Source organism: Pan paniscus, chromosome 20, assembly GCF_029289425.2.
Source record: "Pan paniscus chromosome 20, NHGRI_mPanPan1-v2.0_pri, whole genome shotgun sequence".
In the NCBI taxonomy this organism is placed as follows: Eukaryota; Metazoa; Chordata; class Mammalia; order Primates; family Hominidae; genus Pan; species Pan paniscus.
The window spans coordinates 18912406-18931554 of record NC_073269.2 but is presented as its reverse complement, the minus strand read 5'-3'; the positions used below and the strand labels follow the sequence as shown (position 1 = coordinate 18931554).

Below are 19149 nucleotides of genomic sequence, written 5' to 3'. Positions count from 1 at the left end.
GATTCTCCTGCCTCAGCCTCCCGAGTAGCTGGGATTACAGGCACCCACCACCATGCCTGGCTAATTTTTGTATTTTTAGTAGAGACAGGGTTTCACCATGTTGGCCAGGCTGGTGTCAAACTCCTGACCTCAGGTGATGCACCCGCTTTGGCCTCCCAAAGTGCTGGAACTACAGGTGTGAGCCACTGCAGCAGCCTAATTTCTGTATTTTTAGTAGAGACAGGGTTTCACCATGTTGGCCAGGCTAGACTTGAAATTCTGACTTCAGGCAATCTGCCCGCCTCAGCCTCCCAAAATGTTGGGATTACAGGCGTGAGCCACTGCTCCCGGCCTTGCCTGTCAGTTTTCTAGGAGCTGAGACAGAGACCAGGCCCACCAGGTCTCTGCCTGTGGGGACCTTACCTTTCCAGTCATGGAGGGAAGAGGAACTAGGAGGAAGAAGATAAATCCAGCCAGACTCAGTGGCTTATGCTTGTAATCCCAGCACTTCGGGAGGCTGAGACATGAGGATCACTTAAGCCCAGGAGTTTGAGACCAGCCTGGGCAACATAGCAAGACCCCATCTCTTAAAAAGATTTAAAAATTAGCCAGGTGTTGTGGCACAGGCCTGCGTTCCCATATACTGTGGAGGCTGAGGCCAGAGGATCACTTGAGCCCAGGAATTCAAGGTTACAGTGGGCTGTGATTGTGCCACTGCACTCCAGCCTGGGCAACAGAGCGAAACCTTGTCTCTAAGAAACGAAAAAGAAAGAAAGAAAATAAACTCAACAGGGAAACACAGTGTCAGGAAGCAAATAAAATAGTGGTATGTGCTTGAGGGTACCTTCAGACCCAAGGAAGTGTGTATAAGCTGAGACCTGAATAAGGAGGAGAAGCCAGCCGTGAAGGTGGCGGTGGGGACAGCATGCCAGGTGGGAGGAAGAGGTGGGGCCAAGGCCATGAGAGGCAGGAATGGATCTGCAGCATTTTTTTGTTTTGTTTTGTTTTTTGTTTTTTTTTGTTTTTGCAGAGAGGCTCACTGCAACCTCTGCCTCCTGGGTTCAAGCAATTCTACCTCAGCCTCCCGAGTAGCTGGGATTACAGGCACACGCCATCACGCCCACCTAATTTTTAAAATTTTTTTGTCAAGATGGAGTCTCGGCTATGCTGCTAAGACTGGTCTCAAACTTCTGGCCTCAAGCAGTCTTCCTGCCCTGGGCTCTCAAAGTGCTGAGATTACAGGCGTGAGCCGCCATGCCTGTCCAGGATATATTTTAAAGAGACAGGGTCTTGTTCTGTTGCCCAGACTGGAGTGTGGCGGTGTGATCATAGCTCACTGAAGCCTGGAACTCCTGGGCTCAAGTGATTCTCCCACTCCCGCCTCCCGAGCAGCTGGGACTTCAGGTGTCGGGTACTATGCCTAGCTGATTTTTTCACTTTTTTATAGAGATAAGGCGTCACTTTGTTGCTTAGGCTGGTCTTGAACTCCTGGGCTCAAGTGATCCTCCAATCTTGGCCTCCCAAAGTGGTGGGATTATAGATGTGAGCACTGCGCCCAGTCATTAGGAGATGTGTGCGAGTATGTGTGTGTGTATGTGTATGTGTATGTGTGTGTTTGTATGCATGCAGTGGCACAATCTCAGCTCACTGCAACCTCTGCCCCACCAGACTCAAGCGATCCTCCTGCCTAAGCCTCCTGAGTAGCTGGGATTACAGCCACACACCACCACACCCAGCTAATTTTTGTATTTTTAGTAGAGACGGGGTTTCGCCATGTTGGCTAGACTGGCTTCAAACTCCTGACCTCAAATGATCCGCCCGCCTCAGCCTTCCAAAGTGCTGGGATCACAGGCATAAGCCACCACGCCCGGCCTCTAGGATATATTTTGGAGGAGTAATTGACAAATCTTCTAAATGAATTAGATATAGAGGATGAGAGAAACACACATCATCCCATTTAATTTTGCCATTCTTCTGCAAGTTCATTACTGAAGCCATTCTACAGATGAAGAGAGTGAGTTTTCTTTCTATATCTTTGGGAGGGCCTTGCTGAGGATGTAAACCATTTGATTAGAGAATCTGGCATCCAAAACAGGGGTCAGGCCAGTCGCGGCGGCTCATGCCTGTAATCCCAGCACTTTGGGAGGCCAAGGTGGGAGGATCACCTGAGGTCAGGAGTTCGAGACCAGCCTGGCTAACATGGTGAAACCCCATCTGTACTAAAAATACAAAAGCTAGCCAGGCATGGTGGCGGGCACCTGTAATCCCAGCTCCTCAGGAGGCTGAGACAGGAGAATCACTTGAACCCGGGAGGCAGAGGTTGCAGTGAGCAGAGACTGTGCCATTGCACTCCAGCCTGGGCAACAAAAGAGAAACTTTGCCTCAAAAAAAAAAAAAAAAAAAACCACGGGTCAACAAACTATGGCCTGCTGCCTGTTTTTGGCTGGTGAGCTAAGAATGATTTTTATATTTTTAAATTATTGGAAATATCAACACCGGAATTATATTTCATGATATGTGAAAATTACATGAAGTTCAAATCTCAGTGTCTAGAAATAAAGTTTTATTCGCACACAGCCTGCTCATTTGTTTACCTATTGTGCATGGCCACTTTCACATTACAGTGGCAGAGTTGAACAGCTGCTGCAGAGACTAGCCACAAAACTAATAACGTTTACTGCTTGGCCCTTACAGAACTTTGCCGAGCCCTCATTTAAAGTAATAGATTTAAACAGTCTCCATAAGCAGCTGCTGGCTTTGAAGATAGGTGCAGCCACTAGTGCTTTTCTTGGCAGATTCATTGCCAAGGAACAGTTTGTTAAGTAATTCCCTTGTTTTGTGTGCCAGGCTCCATAAAGAAAGGGTTCTCACGCTCAAATATATGGGCAATACCTCATGCTATGTATGTATATGTGATTTATTTCTCTCTAGGGAACAAACCTGTATAATTGCTTAATGTAGTCTCCTTAAAAGGTAGAAAAGGGCTCTTTGGTCAAATAATTGTAGGAAAAAGATTGACAATCACAGTGCTGAGAAGGCCTCCAATAGAGAAGTTGGTTTAGTTGTTCCTCGATCTCCCACCTCCTCCTTTTGAGCTCAGCCTTTTAGAAATTAATCATTGCCTCCTCTTCTTGCCCCTGAGTGGAAGGGATGAGGCCCATGGGCTTTGTGTCCCTAGGAGGAGAAAGAGCCAGTAAGTGAGGAGCTTTTAAAGCCCTTTCTTTGTGGGAGGGGCCACAAGGGGCCAGGTCTCTTAGGGCTGAGAAAGCCAAGGCCAGCATTTCTCAGAGTGCTATCAGGACTGTCTGCCTCAGAATCATCTAAGGGACCAGCTAAAACAGACTCTGGGGCCATTTCAGACTCACTGGGCAGTAGAGCTCAGGAATCTGCATGATGTTGCTGACGAAAGCTTAGGTTGGATTTCCTCTTGGTGTCCCCTCCCAAGAGCTTGAAGATCCTGTCTCCTTCCTCCTCTGTCCCAACCTGGCTTGGATATTTGTTGAATGAATAATAACACCTGCCACTTATCAGTGTTTATTGGGTGCTGAGCTGATCTCATTGGATTTTTTTTTTTTTCTTGAGACAGAGTCTTGCTCTGTCACCCAGTCACCCAGGCTGGATTGCAGTGGTGTGATCTCTGCTCACTGCACCCTCTGCCTCCTGGGTTCAAGTGATTCTTCTGCCTCAGCCTCCCGAATAGGTGGGGCTACAGGCACACGCCACCATACCTGGCCAATTTTTGTATTTTTATAGAGACGGGGTTTCGCCATGTTGGCCAGACTGGTCTCGAACTCCTGACCTCAGCTGATCCACCTGCCTAGGCCTCACAAAGTGCTGGAATTATAGGTGTGAGCCACCGTGCCCGGCCTGATCTCATTGGATCTTTGCAGCAATTTGATGAATTGGGTGTTCTTGTTATCCCCAGGTGACAGGCAACTGAGGCCCAGAAGAAGGTTGGTAATATGTTAATGAGTTAAGACATAGCGCCAGGGTTCATGTGGGTGAGGGTCTGACACCAGACAGATGAAGGGTCATCGGCTACAGTGACTTGAGTACCCGAGCTGGGCCAGATTTGGACCCGATGGTGTGAGGAACCTCCACCCCTCTAACGCTGGCAGAAAGGAGTTTGGGGAGGGCAGGGGCTGGAGGAGGATGGTCTTCGCCTTGTTCAAGGCAGGCAGCAGCCTTTTCCCTCTCACGGTGGGCAAGTTTCTCTGCTGCCCGAGTCCCTGGGCCTCGGAGCACTAAGGCTGGCCACCTGCTAGGTGGGAAGGCCCCAAACGGCTTCTCATCCTGCCTGCCTCCACTCCTACCAGAATGACCTCACCTGGCAGGGAGGGTGGCCCCAGGGCCCTGTCAGCTCTGTTCCCGCCAGCCAGGAGGGTCCTGGAGTCCCTCCCAAGCCTGCCGCAAGCCCAGAGGGCACACCCAAGAGGCAAGTGTAAGCTCCTGTTTCCTTCATCCTCAGCAGCACAAAGCTCTGGACGCTGGAAGGCAGGCAGGGCCAGAAGGTATTTTCATCTTTCCTGGAACTGCGTTAAAGGGCCCTGGGCAGTGAAGGAGCCAGAGCCATTTCCTGCGTGCTTACAGCATGCCAGGTGCCTGGCCACATGCTGCCCACAGGATCAGCTTGAACCCTCAGCAGCCCCGCCTGGTAGGGCAGCCGTCCTCCCATTTCACAGATGGAGCCGTAGGGGCTCTCCTCAAGTCACACAGCTAGGAGGTAGCCAAATTCAAATCATGGTGCATCCATCCCTGTCCAGGGCTCGTTTCTTACCTCCCTTGCCCCCCTGCTAACTCGGACACCTCTTGAGTTTGGCATCCAAGAGCAGAACCTGGATCCCGGGGGAGGGAGGCACAGGGAGGCGTGAAGGATGGGAACCAGCCTCCTCTGGGCTGCTTGGGCCGGCTTCCCCCTTGCCAGTTCTGCTGCCCTTAACTGCGGCCTTGGGCAGGGGGCGTAACCTTTGCAGGTGACGCTTGGGTCTCCCTGTTGGAAGAACCGGCAAGATGCCGTGTACTTACTTTAAGAAGCAAATGAAGGTTGGGCACGGTGGCTCACGCCTGTAATCCTAGCACTTTGGGAGGCCGAGGTGGGTGGATTACTTGAGGTCAGGAGTTCGAGACCTGCCCAACCAACATGGTGAAACGCTGTCTCCACTAAAAACACAAAAATTAGCTGGGTGTGGTAGTAGGCTCCTGTAGTTGCAGCTACTCGGGAGGCTGAGGCAGGAGAATCGCTTGAACCCGTGGGGGCAGAGGTTGCAGTGAGCCAAGATCGTGCCACTGCACTCCAGCCTGGATGACAGAGTGATACTCCATCTCAAAAAAAAAAAAAAAAAAAAAAAGCAAATGAGCCCTGTGCCTGGCATCCTGAGTAGGGTTGGGGACTGACAGAATGTATCTGGGGGTCAGAGAGACCTGGGTTCAATCCCCCCTCACCAGTTGCTCGAGGCTTTCAGCAGCCTACCCCTCAGCCTCACTCAGCTCATCTGTAAAATGGGCATGATGATGCCTCCCTCACACGACTGCCAGGAGGAGGTGACCTCAGTGGAGGGGTCTGGGGGCTCCTGGTCAACCAACAGCAGTTGTTTTTTACCTCCTCCTTCCTTTGAGGGTCACCCTGCGGCTGGAGGGCCATCTGGGCACATCGTGGCACATGGGTGCTGAGTGTTAGTGCAGAAGAGGCTCTGGTCCAGTTGCTAGCCAGGAGGCAGTACTGCCCGGAGTCATGGCCAGCTGCAGGCAGGGCTCTCAGACCCAAATGCCTTCTGGGGCCAGGCAGGAGCCACAAAAGCACGGATCTGGAGCCTTTCCTCTTAACCACTCGTGCCTCTGTCCCACTGTCCCTCAAATGCTTCGGACCTGGGATAGGGCTTATGAGTACAAGGGTCCCCAAACCATCTGCCGATCCCCTGCTACAGTGGGGCTGAGCCGGAGGGAGGCTATGCCCAGCCCAGCACCTGGGAGAGGAACACACCCTTTAACAGCCAGGCCTGCCCTGTTCTTTCCTTTTGTTTTGTTTTGCTCTGAGACAGGGTGTTGCTGTGTCACTGAGGCTGGAGTGCAGTGGAACAATCTCAGCTCACAGCTCTCTGCAACCTCTACCTCCTGGGTTCAAGCAATTCTCCCACCTCAGCCTCCTGAGTAGCTGGGATTACAGGTGCGCGCCACCACTCCCGTTTAATTTTTTTTTTTTTTTTTTTTTTTTTTTTTGAGACAGAGTGTCACTCTGTTGCCCAAGCTGGAATGCAGTGACAAGATCTCGGCTCATTGCAACCTCCGCCTCCCAGGTTCAAGTGATTCTCCTGCCTCATCCTCCTAAGTAGCTGGGATTACAGGCATGTGCCACCATGCCCAGCTGATTTTTGTACTTTTAGTAGAGACTGGGTTTCGCCATGTTGACCAGGCTGGTCTTGAATGCCTGACTTCAGGTGATCCAGCCACCCCGGTCTCCCAAAGTGTTGGGATTACAGGCGTGAGCCACCGCGCTTGGCCAAGGCCGGCCCTGTTCTGAAGTCAGCCGCAGCTGCCAGGTTCTCAGTGCAGCCTGGGCCTGCTCCCAGCCCTGTCACCCCTGGCCACAGAAGGGCACTGTCCCACTGATGAGCTTACATCTGGTGTCAAGACCCATAACTGCTCCCAGACAGAGGGCCCAAAAAGCCCCTGTGGCCCCATGCAGCTCACAGGGGCTTTTTGGACTCAAACACCTTCCCACTGGGAATGCTACTCAGCCGAGAATCCCAAGTCCAGATGGCAGGCACGTAGGGAACTGGCACGGGTCCCTGGGAGGCAGCTTTCCCCATGACTCTGCTTTCCGGCAATAAACTGACGAGTCAGGAGCATAGAACACCCAGAGTTCAAATGCAGCCCTGCCACCACTTCCCCGCTGTGTGGCCTGGGGCAAGCACCTTAACCTCTCTGAGCCTCAGCTCCCTATCTAGCAGACAGAACCCAAACCCAGACATGGTTGTTGGAAAGTTTAAAATGAAATAGGCCGGGCGTGGTGGCTCACACCTAGAATCCCAGCACTTTTTGGGAGGCTAAGGCAGGAGGATTGCTTGAGCCCAGGAGTTCAAGACCAGACTGGGCATGGTAATGAGACTCCCATCTCTGAAAAAAATGATTATATATATATATATATATATGTGTATATATATATATGTATATTTCAATATACATATACAATATATAAATATACATGTGTACATATATGTATACAGTGTGTGTGTGTATATACTATATATGTATATATATGTACATGTAGATTTCAATATATAAGTAAAAAAATACACACACACACACACACACACACATATATATTTAGACAGAGTCTTGGGTCGCCCAGGCTGGAGTACAGTGGTGCAATCTTGGCTTACTGCCACCTCCGCCTCCCAGGTTCAAGTGATTCTCCTGCCTCAGCCTCCTGAGTAGCTGGGACTACAGGGCATGCACCACCATGCCCAGCAAATTTTGTATTTTTAGTAGAGATGGGGTTTCACCATGTTGGCCAGGCTGGTCTGGAACTCCTGACCTCAAGTGATCCGCTCGCCTCGGCCTCCCAAAATGCTGGAATTGCAGGCATGAGCCACTGTGCCCGGCCTAATATACATTTTAAAAAGATGAACTAACATAGGGAAAGTGCCCAGCCCTGTGCCTGGCCTACAGGAGCCCTCAGGAAGTGCCCACTTGGGGTCCTCAGCTAAGGAGATGGAGGCAAGGGAGGGGCAGCCCCTGGTATTTGAGAGTGACCCAGTGAGAACCGTACCATTTTTCTCTGGGTGAGGGCACAGAGCAACCACACAGGCCCAAGTTCCCCCGCAGTGTGGGGAAATGCGATCCTATGTGGATGTGGGGGTCTCTGGGTACCAGGGACTGGGAAGGCAGGAGTCCTGGCTTGGGGTGAGTCGGGGTGCGGAGTGGGGCTCCAGCCCTGGTCTACAGCTGGTCCCCCTGCAGTGACGGGTTGGATATTTCTGGCCACCAGCCTGGGGATTTAATTAAGTTAGTGATGAACCCAAGCACATCTCCAGGGAACCCAGAGCTGTCCCTGCTTTCTCTGCCTGTGGATTAATTCCTGTTTTTCCTTCTTTTGTTTTGTTTTGTTTTTCTCTCCCCCCTCCCCGTCTTTCTTCCCAAGGAATTAAAAAAAAAAAAAAAGCCTTATTTATTATCATTTTCCCCACCATTGGCATGGCAACACAGGCGTATACTGAGCTACAGGCAGCCCCGCCACCATCCCAGCCGCCACAGGCCCCGCCACAAGCCCAGCCCCAGCCGCCACCGCCACCACCCCCAGCGGCACCCCAGCCCCCGCAGCCACCCACCGCTGCTGCCACCCCTCAGCCCCAATATGTCACCGAGCTGCAGAGCCCCCAGCCCCAGGCACAGCCACCGGGTGGCCAGAAGCAGTACGTGACGGAGCTCCCGGCTGTACCCGCACCCTCACAGCCAACCGGTGCACCCACCCCTTCGCCTGCACCCCAGCAGTACATCGTGGTCACTGTCTCTGGTAAGTGCTGCGCTCGTGTGTCCTGAAAACTCCTCTCAGAGTTGTTCAGATAGCCTAGCCCTTGGGTGTGAAGGCACAGGGCTGCCATGCCCCCCAAGGTTTCTGGATGGGACTTGGGGTATCACTAGGGCAGGGGTGCTTAAGCCATGCAAGGAGGCCTCTGTCCCCCCAAACTCCTTCCCACCAGAGCAGCTCTTAGAGCTTCTTTTTTTGGTTTTATTTTATTTTTTGAGACAGAGTCTCATTCTGTTGCCCAGGCTGGAGTGCAGTGGCACAATCACAGCTCACAGCAGCCTCAACCCTCCAGGCTCAAGCAATCCTTCCACCTCAACCTCCCAAGTGGCTGAGACCACAGGTGCCCACCACCATGCCTGGCTAATTTTTAAAATTTTTTGTAGCTATGGGATCTTCCCATGTTGCTCAGGCAGGTCTCAAACTCCTGGCCTCAAATGATCCTCCCACCTCGGTCTCCCGAGTTGCTGAGACCACAGGTGTGCAGCTGTGCCCAGCTAATTCTTTTGTTTTTTTTTGTATTTTTTGTAGAGATGAGGTCTCGCCATATTGCCTAGGCTGGTCTCAAACTCCTGGGCTCAAGCCATCCTCCTGCCATAGCCTCCCAAAGTGCTGGGAATACAGGCATGAGCCACCATGCTCAGCCTCTTAGAGTTGTTCTGATCTCTCTTTGCAAGTAAGATGTCACTGGAAGAAGGGTTTGGGCAGTGGCATCAAAGTTTGCATGCACCTGTGGGAGACAGAGGCCTGGCCTGGCTACACACCAGTCTTTTGGCCTCCCTGCTCTGGTTTCCTCATTTGTGATGGGATCATCATAGCTCCTCGCTCTCAGGGGACGCATGTGAGGGTCTCATAGCCAGGATGGCGTTGAGTGGTCACTTCAGGGAGGTCAGCTGGGGGTGGGGGCCTGGACATGTCACCTCCCCTTCCTAGAGCAGCCGCCCTGTTGTTTTGGGCAGGATCCAGGGACTGGCCCTTTTCTTTATTTTTGCTTTTCTTTCTCATGACATAAGCTAAGGCACGCAGGACCTGTGTTGAGAGCAGGCCATCTTGGACAGACCTGTTGCCCTCTGAGCATTTCCCACAGTAAACATAGTGACGATGTTTTGACTTGCTTAGGGTCTGCCTGAGGGCTGGGTCTCTGTCTCGACTGACTCAGTGCTCTGATGGGAATGGCAGCACAGCCTGGGCATTAGGCTAGATTCGTGTGTTTTTTTTGGTTTAGAGATGGGGTCTTGCTATGCTGTCCAGACTGACCTCGAACTCCTGGGCTCAAGTGATTCTCCTGCCTCAGCCTCGTAGGTAGCTGGGACTACAGGCGCCTGCCACTGTGCACAGCTAGTGTGTTTTTAATGTGCTCTGTGGTGGACGGAGGCCTCAGTGGGAGCCCGGATCAAAGCTGGCCCTGGTCCTTCTCAGAGTGGGAATGGAAGGGGTGAGACCATCAGGGCATCCTGAGGGGCTGTGGAAGGGGTGGGTCAAGATGGGATTGGGGACCATCAGGTCATAAAGAGTCATCAAAATATGTAGGAATTGGCCGGGTGTGGTGGCTCACACCTATAACCCCAGCACTTTGGGAGGCCGAGGCAGGTGGATCACTTGAGGTCAGGAGTTCGAGACCAGCCTCGCCAACATGGTGAGACCCCATCTATACTAAAAATATAAAAATTAGCTGGGCGTGGTGGCGCGAACCTGTAATGCCAGCTACTCAGGAGGCTGAGGCAGGAAAAATCACTTGAACCCGGGAGGCAGAGGTTGCAGTGAGCTGAGATCGTGCCACTGCACTCCAGCCTGGGTAACGGAGTGAGAATCCATCTCAAAAAAAAAGTAATGAAAAGTGTAGCAATTGGCCCCGTCGTGGAACAGAGCAGATGGGGCTGGGGCCCTGGGCAGTGTCCCAGAGGCTTCTGGCAGTGTCTGCATGGCAGGTCCAGGGTCTCTGGCAGAGGTTTGGGGTGGGAACATGCAGGGACTCAGGGCAGTGACTCTTTACTATATGGATGGAGTGGAGGTGTCTGCATGAGCGCCACACTTAGTGCCCCCCCGCCTGTGTAGACACAGCCCTGCCCTGGTTGAGGTCGGGCTGCAGACATGGGCAGGGTCTTCAGGCCACAAACCTCTGGTGGGTTCTCAGCACCCCTCAGAAATCCTGCAGCATTTCCTTAACAGTGAACTTCATGCTCCAAGAAACCCATTCTCCCTCTGCCCCACCTTCACCTCCATCACCTTTGTCTCATACTATGCTCCTGGTCCCTGACCCTGCAGGCAACCTTACTGGGGACAGAGTACCATCAGGCAGCCACAGGGACCCCTTCTCCTGCCCAGCTCCTGGGGTGCATCTGCACCCACCACCTCTGCCTTCTTGGATTAAGCAGCACCACCCATATCCAGAACACGCTCCTGCCATTGCTCCTTCTAGTTCCTTCTGCATCACTTAATCCCCCTCTTGCAGATCTTCCCATCCACCCATCAAGGTGGAACAGCACCCATTTTGTTTATTTTTTATGTACTTATTTATTTATTTATTTTTATTTTTATTTTTTTTTGAGACAGAGTCTCGCTCTGTCACCCAGGGTGGAGTGCAGTGGCGCGATCTCGGCTCACTGCAAGCTCCACCTCCTGGGTTCACGCCATTCTCCTGCCTCAGCCTCCCAAGTAGCTGGGACTACAGGCGCCCGCCACCACGCCCAGCTAATTTTTTGTATTTTTAGTAGAGACGGGGTTTCACCGTGTTAGCCAGGATGGTCTCGATCTCCTGACCTCGTGATCCACCCGCCTCGGCCTCCCAAAGTGCTGGGATTACAGGCGTGAGCCACCGCGCCTGGCCTGTATTTATTTTTTGAGACAGGGTCTTTCTCTGTCGCCCAGGCTGGAGTGCAATGGTGCAATCATGGCTCACTGTAACCTCCAACTCCTGGGCTCAGTGATACTCTCACAGCCTCCCAAGTAGCTGGGACTATAGGCATGTGCCACCACACCCAGCTAATTTTTTTTTTTTCTTTGAGACAAAGTCTCGCTCTGTCACCCATGCTGGAGTGCAGTGGCAGGATCTCGGCTCACTGCAAGCTCTGCCTTCGGGGTTCACGCCATTCTCCTGCCTCAGCCTCCCAAGTAGCTGGGACTACAGGTGCCCGCCACCACGCCCGGCTAATTTTTTGTATTTTTAGTAGAGACGGGGTTTCACCGTGTTAGCCAGGATGGTCTCGATCTCCTGACCTCGTGATCCACCCGCCTCGGCCTCCCAAAGTGCTGGGATTACAGGCGTGAGCCACCGCGCCCGGCCTAATCTTTTAATTTTTTTGTAGAGACAGAGTCTCACTATGTTGCCCAGGCTGGTCTTGAACTCCTGGCCTCAAACAATCCTCCCACTTCAGCCTCCCAAAGTGCTGGAATTACAAGTGTGAGCCACCGCGCCCGGCCAAGCCCCCGTTTTATCCAGGAACCTCCAGCTGCTGGCCCCCTTTTCCCCAAAGATCCCCTCTTGTGAGGCCTCCAGGAGCCCACACTGCCCTGGTCTCCGCCCACCCCCCGCAGCCCCTCCGTGGTCCTCTCTGCTGCTTCTCCCCATCTCCCTGACCTTGTCAGCAAAGGACGGGGAGCCCCAGACTCAGGCCTGGGAACCTCTCTTAGCTCCTGTAGTTCTCCCTTAACGATGGCCTCATCCTGTGTCCCAGCTCTCAATACCCACACTGAGCTCTCCAGCCTGGGCTGCAACCCTGAACCGCAGGACCCCACATCCAGCCCCTCCTGACTCATCCACTTGGTGTTGAATTTGATGCAGGCCAGTGCAGCCACATTGAATTCTGCATTTTTCCCTCTTCAGATCTCTCCTTCAAGGCTTTCTCATCCTCCCAGGCCCACGGTCAGTCTCGTTTCTGTCCTTCTCCTCCTTGAGTAAGACCTCTTGGCTCCACCTCCTAAACTCTTCAAGAACCCCCCCGCCTCTTCCACTTCTATGACCCCAATCCTGGTCGAGCCTCTGCCCTCACAGTCTGACCCCTCCCAGCAGCCAGAGGGAGCAGGTTCACAACTGTCCATTAGGTCCCGTCACATCCTAGCTCAACCCTGATGGCTCCAAGCCAGGTGGTTCCATGGACACTCTTTGAGAAACCCCAGCCTAGGCTTTCTCAGCTCTGGGAGGGCAGGCTCCTTCCCCTCCCCCGATACCTGACAAAAAAGGACTTTAAAAGCTACACACACAGACACACACTCTCTCTCTCTTTCTGTCTGTCTGTCTGTCTGTCTGTCTGTCTCTCTCTCTCTCTCTAAGTTGGGCATGGTGGCGGGCGCCGTAATCCCAGCTACTTGGGAGGCTGAGGCAGGAGAATCGCTTGAACCCAGGAGGTGGAGGTTGCAGTGAGCCAAGATTGCACCATTGCACTCCAGCCTGGGCAACAAGAGTGAAACTCCGTCTCAAAAAACAAAAAAACAAAAACAAAATGCAAAAACGCTCCACACACCCTGTGCCCCTACTAGCAAATGTCAAGCCCCTTCAACTCTGGCCTGCCAGCCTCCCAGCCTCGCCCACTTCCACCCATCCCCTCACATACCTGGTCCAGCCCCTCTTGCCTTCTTACAGCTCCACAAACCCGCCAGGCTCAGTCCTGCCTCCTGACCTTTGCACTCTCGGTACCCTCTGCCAGGAGCACTCCCTGCCCCAGACCCTCTGGGAGGTTGCCTCTTGTCTCCCTTAGGTCGCTGCTCAGACACTACCTTTCCAACTCCCACATCTCCCTGCCCCTACCCCCATTGCTCACTCTCTGTCTTCTTGTTTGTTTGTTTTTGAGACAAAGTCTCGCTGTGTCACCCAGGCCGGATGCAGTGGTGCGATCTCAGTTCACTGCAACCTCTGCCTCCTGGGTTCAAGCGATTCTCCTGCCTCAGCCTCCCGAGTAGCTGGGATTACAGGGGCGCACCACCACACCAGGCTAATTTTTGTATTTTTTGGTAGAGATGGCGTTTTGCCATGTTGGCCAGGCTGGTCTCAAACTTCTTACCTCAAGTAATCTGCCTGCCTCGGCCTCCCAAAGTGCTGGGATTATAGGTGTGAGCCACTGTGCCCCGCTGGTCTTCTTAACGCTTATCACTACTTGAAGTTACGATAATGGGATGGTGGGGGTGCCCACCTGCAGGCAGAGCTCTGTCAGTGCTGTCTCTGTGGAATGACTGAGGAGCACCAGCCTGACCCAGAACAGCCTAGAGGAGCACCTAGCACAGCCATCATGTCCCATCAGCTCCTGCATGGCTGACTGTTTGCAGGAGGCCTCGCATGTCACCAGTGGATGGCTCTGCTTGGCGCCCAGAGTGTCTGATGGGTCCTGATCCACGCCCTGGGTGTGGGTCTTACCTGCTTCAGGGTCCAGGCTCCCTAGAGCCAGGGTCTGGAGTGGGCACACAGCTCCAGGCTCCACCACTCCCCAAGTCCTTCCACTCTTGACCTTGGCTTCTCCAGCTCTTCCCGTACTCCCTCAGGGGGGCCCTGGTGCTTCAAAGTCAAGACCAAGTCCCCGCACTTTGGGAGGCTGAGGCAGACGGATCACCTGAGGTCAGGAGTTCTAGACCAGCCTGGCCAACATGATGAAACCCCATCTCTAATAAAAATACAAAAATCAGCCGGGCGTGTTGGCGTGTGCCTGTAGCACCAGCTACTGGGGAGGCTGGGGCAGTAGAATCGCTCGAACCTGGGAGGTGGAGGTTGCAGTGAGTCGAGATCGTGTCATTGCGCTCCAGCCTGAGCAACAGAGCAAGACTCTGTCTCAAAAAAAAAAAAAAAAAAAAAAAGAGCAAGAAGTCAAGAGCAAGTCAAGAGCAAGGCATGGTCTTTGGGTCAGACAGAGCTAGGCCGGACTCTAGCTGTGAGGTATGGGGAGGTGGCCTCTGTCTCCCCCATCTTGGTAGTGTTCCCAGGAGGGTACTCTGTACCCACGAGGGCAGGCTACAGCAACCCTGCTGTCCACAGAACTCTCTGGGGCTCATTTTGGTCAGGCGGTGGCTTAGTCGCCTTTCACAGTGGTCCCAGGGAATTTCATTTCCCTGCCACTCCACATTCTGGCAGGTGCCAGCCTATCCCCAGAAGGGTCACTGGGCAATGCTTCCTGGATTTGTTCTGAGGAAGAGGAGGTTGGCTTGTGCCCTGCCAGCTGTCCCTCCCCCACCCCTTGCAGTAACTCCCCAGCCTTCCTCCCTGACCCTCTGCCAGGTTAGCGTCCTTCCTCATCTAAGGGTGGCCGGGGCCACGTGAGCGCCGGGGAAGCGGGAGTAACTGACACCAGTGAAGGCTGCCACAAGGCACCTGGGACTTCTCCCAAGCCAGGAGCAATCGGAGCTGACCAGGGACCCAGGGAGGCGGCAGGGAAGAGGAAGGGAGGGGCCTGGACCCAGACTTGGAGCCTGGGGCTGGACGCCAGCCGACACCAAACCAGACACAGCTCACCCAGCCCCGGTCCCCGCCTGCCCTGCCTAAAGGTGACTTTGGAGGTGGTAGGAAGGAAGATCAAGTTTCCCTGGTCAGGAACAATACTAGATCCATAAATCCCTGTCCTCAGAGGCCATCAGACTCTCCCAGAACCCAAGGCGGAAGGAGAGTGCTGTGGGCTCTGGCAGCCACTCCTGGGAAGGTGAAACCGAGCCGGCCTGCAGGGAACAGGGGCCGCCCCGAAGGAGGGGCCGAGTCCAGCCCTTCTTCCCTGCTTCTCTCTCACTTGGAGTTCTAGGGGGGCCAAGAAGACTTGTGTCCAGACAGAGAAGTGGAAGGTGTTTGTCAGCATTCCCAAGCACAGATGGGGAAACTGAGGTTGGAGCAGACAAGGGATAGAGGACACTGGGGGCAGCAGGGGCCCCTCCAGGAGCCCCTGACTGACATCATCCCAGGGAGCCCAGGGGCAGGAGGCAGAGGGTCAGGTGGCCCCATCTGTCTATGGGGAAGGGGGCCAGGCCCCCAGGGTGGATGCCAGGAGCCCAGCCTCTCGGGCCTCCCCTGGGCTCCCCCAAGTAGCTCATTTAAAGTTTGAGTAGGTCTAGATGGGGAAGTCCGGGGCCCGGGGAGGAGGGGTGCCCACTTGTCAGAGTCATTCCACTGCTCAGAGATGTTAATGTGTCAGATTCAGAGACAGGAAATCGGCCGCCGTTTCCTGAGACAGTGGGGGCCTCCCTGGCCTCCTGCACATGCCCAGAGTGGCGATCTCCGGCAGATAGATGCAGACGCTCGCTCGCAGACTCAGTGCCACCCCCCACTTCCCCTCCTGGCTTCTCCTCCCTGAAACACAGCGAGGGCCAGACCCAGTGGTGGAGGGGCCCTGCCCCGGCCGCAGGCAGACAGGGATGGCTGCACAGGAAGCCCTCATCCGCATGAGTCACTCAGGCTCACCTGTTAGCCTCGTGGCGCATCCCCTGGCGCCCTCCTGGGCTGGCAGGCGGGGTCCCAGCCTTGAGGGCTACCCCAGAGGCAGAAGACGGGCAAGGCTACGTCCTGGAGACAGCCACCTGGTCCCAGCAGGTCCCCAGGCCTCCTCCTGCTGTAGGTCCTGCTCAGCGACCAGCCCCTAAGCCCTGGAGGAGGTGGGGGCCAGCCCCCCACTCCCTGCCCACCTTGAGCTTCCTGGGTGAGACACCATCCCTTAGGCTGGGCCTGAGTCCTTGGGCCCCACGGACCCAGGTGTGCAGGGCCGGTCACATGACTCGGGGCTGTCTCGGGTTTCTCCCAGGAGGGGCCCTCTCAGCAAGGGCCTCCTCCCTTATGGCCCAGGGCTGGGAAGCCTAAAGCAGATGCCAGGGAAGATTCCAGCAAAACACAGGGATTGGGGCCTGTGGAATTGGCTGCACAGGTAGCTGGTCAGGCAGGCATGGGATTGACCAAATGCCCCACAGCCCACATGCGGCTACGCGGAGGCCTCCCGAACACCTCCCACATCTGGCAACCCCTGCCCCCAACACACACTCCTGCGCTCTGCCCTTGACTTGGCCTTTGCATCTGCCCTGGATAGCCCTCCTGCCCTGTCCAGGCCCCTCTCCCTCCTGTGCCCTGCCTGGACAGCCGAGACCCAGTCTGGATGCTTCAGACTTTGAGGGGTCCCTGTAGACCCCCAGCTTACTTTCCTTCCTGTGCCCATATACCCAAGTTCACACATCACTGCCCTTGGGGCGCAGCCCAGGCAGAACCAGTGACTCCGGTTCCATATGTGGTATGAGGTTCGTGTGGGCCCAGAGGGGAACCTGTGTCATGGCCTGCACGGTGGATGGTGCATTTGACCTTGGACAGATCACTTCCTTGCTTCTGGTCTCTGTTGCCTTGTCTGAAAATGGGTAATAAAAGCTCTTACTGTCAGCCAGGTGCAGTGGCTCACGCCTGTAATCCCAGCACTTTGAGAGACCGAGGCGGGCGGATCACTTGAAGCCAGGAGTTCAAGAGCAGCCTGGCCAACATGGCAAAACCCCGTCTCTACTAAAACCACAAAAATTAGCTGGGCGTGGTGGCGGGTGCCTGCAGTCCTAGCTACTCAGTGGGCTGAGGCAGGAGAATCACTTGAACCGGGAGGCGGAGATTTCAGTGAGCCAAGATTGCGCCACTGCACTCCAGCCTGGGCAACTGTGAGACCCTGTCTCAAAAAAAAAAAAAAAAAAAAAAAATCCCAGAAAGCTCTTACTGTCAGCCAGGCACAGTGGCTCACGCCTGTAATTCCGGCACTTCGGGAGATGGAAGCAGGTGGATTGCTTGAGTCCAAGAGTTCGAGACCAGCCTGGGCAATATAGCAAGACCCCAGTCCCTACTAAAAATACAAAAATTAGCTGGACATGGTGGTGCATGCGTGTAGTCCCAGCTACTTGGGAGGCTGAGGCAGGATAATTGCTTGAACCCCAGGGGACAGAGGTTGCAGTGAGCCAAGATCGTGCTACTGCACTCCAGCCTGGGTGACAGAGCGAAACCCTGTCTCAAAAAAACAAAAAAGCTCTATCTCTGGCTGTCCAGAGTCTAACATAACACCTAGTGTGCCAGAGGCAACACTAGTGTCTGCAGTGATAACTCCTTGCCCGTGGCCCTTCAGTCCTGCCGGGGGTCGGATAAACCCCTCTAAATCCCCAAGAAAGGTGGGCCTGGGACCTTGGCTCCTTGATGGTGGAGGAAGGGCAGGTACATGTCCACCCCCAGCCCCACCTCGGCCTCTGGAGCTGCTGGGGGTATGCCAGGTCACATGGAGGGGATGGGATGGATGGTGTCCCAGCTGGGGTGAGGGTCTTCTAGCCAGCGCCTCTTGGGAACACTCGCCTCTACCCCCAGCACCCCTGCTAATCACTCAGCAAGATGTGCATGAAATTTGACCTGTGCCTGCCTGATAGCATCTCCGGGTACCAACCTCCCTCCTCACCCCGCAGCGCTGCCCCAGCCCCGCGAAGGCCCCGCTTTGCTGGGGAGGGGAGTGTTTTTCCAAGAGGGCAGGCAGGCTCTCTGCATCCACCGGGGGGATTAGCGCCCCAAGGTCGTGGGTATAAAGCCACCTGCACACCCTGCTGTTCTGTAGAGGCAGGCAAGGAGCAAAGAGGGCCAGGCAGGCCCCCCTGGACGGACGGACAGGGGGGGTGGTGGCGGGAGGGGTGGGGTAGGGGATGAGCACCATGTTCTATGATTGTCTCTTCTCAGCTGCCTATCAGCGTGAGTACCTGCCTCCCCCACTCCAAGCCCCTTGTGGTCCCCACCCCACTGAGGACAGAGGGGCAGGGAGGGAGGACTTGGCCACAGGCTAGCAAGACCTTCCAGGGACCACTCCTCCGAGCAGCTTCCACTCCCGGGAAGCCAGGGTCACCGCAGAGAAGGTGGCCCCAGCGCCTCGATCCTTCCAGCGCTGCCAGGACCCTGGAGTGGACAGTCAGTTCCCTGCCTGTCCACAAGTCCTGTCTGCTGGGAAGGGTCCAGCCTTCTGGGTTTTGAGCATCATAGCTCTTCAGTCACCCTATCTGGTCTGACTTCAGGATGAGGAAAGCTGATGAGGGCTGCTGCCAGGTATTAAGGATCCTGGGTCCTGCAAGCCTCAGCCCACTCTGCCACGTGGGCCCCTGATGGGTGCAGTCAGGGCTGGCCAGGGGGAAGCAGGACTCGTGGAGGGGCCTGACCTTGCTGGGGGTTGGCTTCAGGCTGCATCTTCCCCTCCAGGTGGGCTCAGGCTTAGGCTGGGGGCAGGGAAAGCAGGAAGAACTGACCTGGTGGCCCCTCCCCACAGAAGGTGCCATGCGGGCCAGCGAGACAGTGTCGGAGGCCAGCCCCGGCTCCACCGCCAGCCAGACCGGCGTTCCTACTCAGGTGGTTCAGCAGGTGCAGGGCACCCAGCAGGTAGGATGTGGCCCTCCCAGGGGGTGGGGGAGGGCCCGGGAGGGGGGCAGTGCAGGCTGCGTCCTCGGGGGCCTCACCTCCCCTCCCCGCTTCCTGCTGGAGCCATCTGCTCACCTGTTCTTATCAAGATGTGCACAGCAGCCACCCGCCACCCAACCGCGCCAGGCCTCCCTGGGGGAAGTGGCAGCTCAGCTCCTCCTGCCTTGTCTCCACAGCGGCTGCTGGTCCAGACGAGCGTGCAGGCCAAGCCAGGCCACGTGTCGCCCCTCCAGCTGACCAACATCCAAGTGCCCCAGCAGGTAATGCTGCTGCACCTGGCCACCAC

The 19149-nt window shown here is 55.0% G+C and overlaps 1 protein-coding gene across 4 annotated transcripts in view; it reads left to right on the top strand.

Moving 5' to 3' along the window:
* RFX1 (regulatory factor X1) overlaps nucleotides 1–19149 on the top strand; it is a 48604-nt gene that overhangs the window by 7774 nt on the left and 21681 nt on the right. For 2 of the 4 annotated variants that reach the window (XM_063599955.1, XM_055103904.2), the window contains exons 2-4: nucleotides 8120–8491; nucleotides 18715–18824; nucleotides 19040–19123. In XM_063599955.1, the coding sequence (XP_063456025.1) occupies nucleotides 8173–8491; nucleotides 18715–18824; nucleotides 19040–19123 (513 nt within the window). In that variant the 5' untranslated portion in view covers nucleotides 8120–8172. Of the gene's footprint in view, nucleotides 1–3732; nucleotides 3933–7269; nucleotides 8492–18714; nucleotides 18825–19039; nucleotides 19124–19149 lie in introns of those variants that run through there. The other 2 variants (XM_063599956.1, XM_034945815.3) reach the window with 2 other exon arrangements.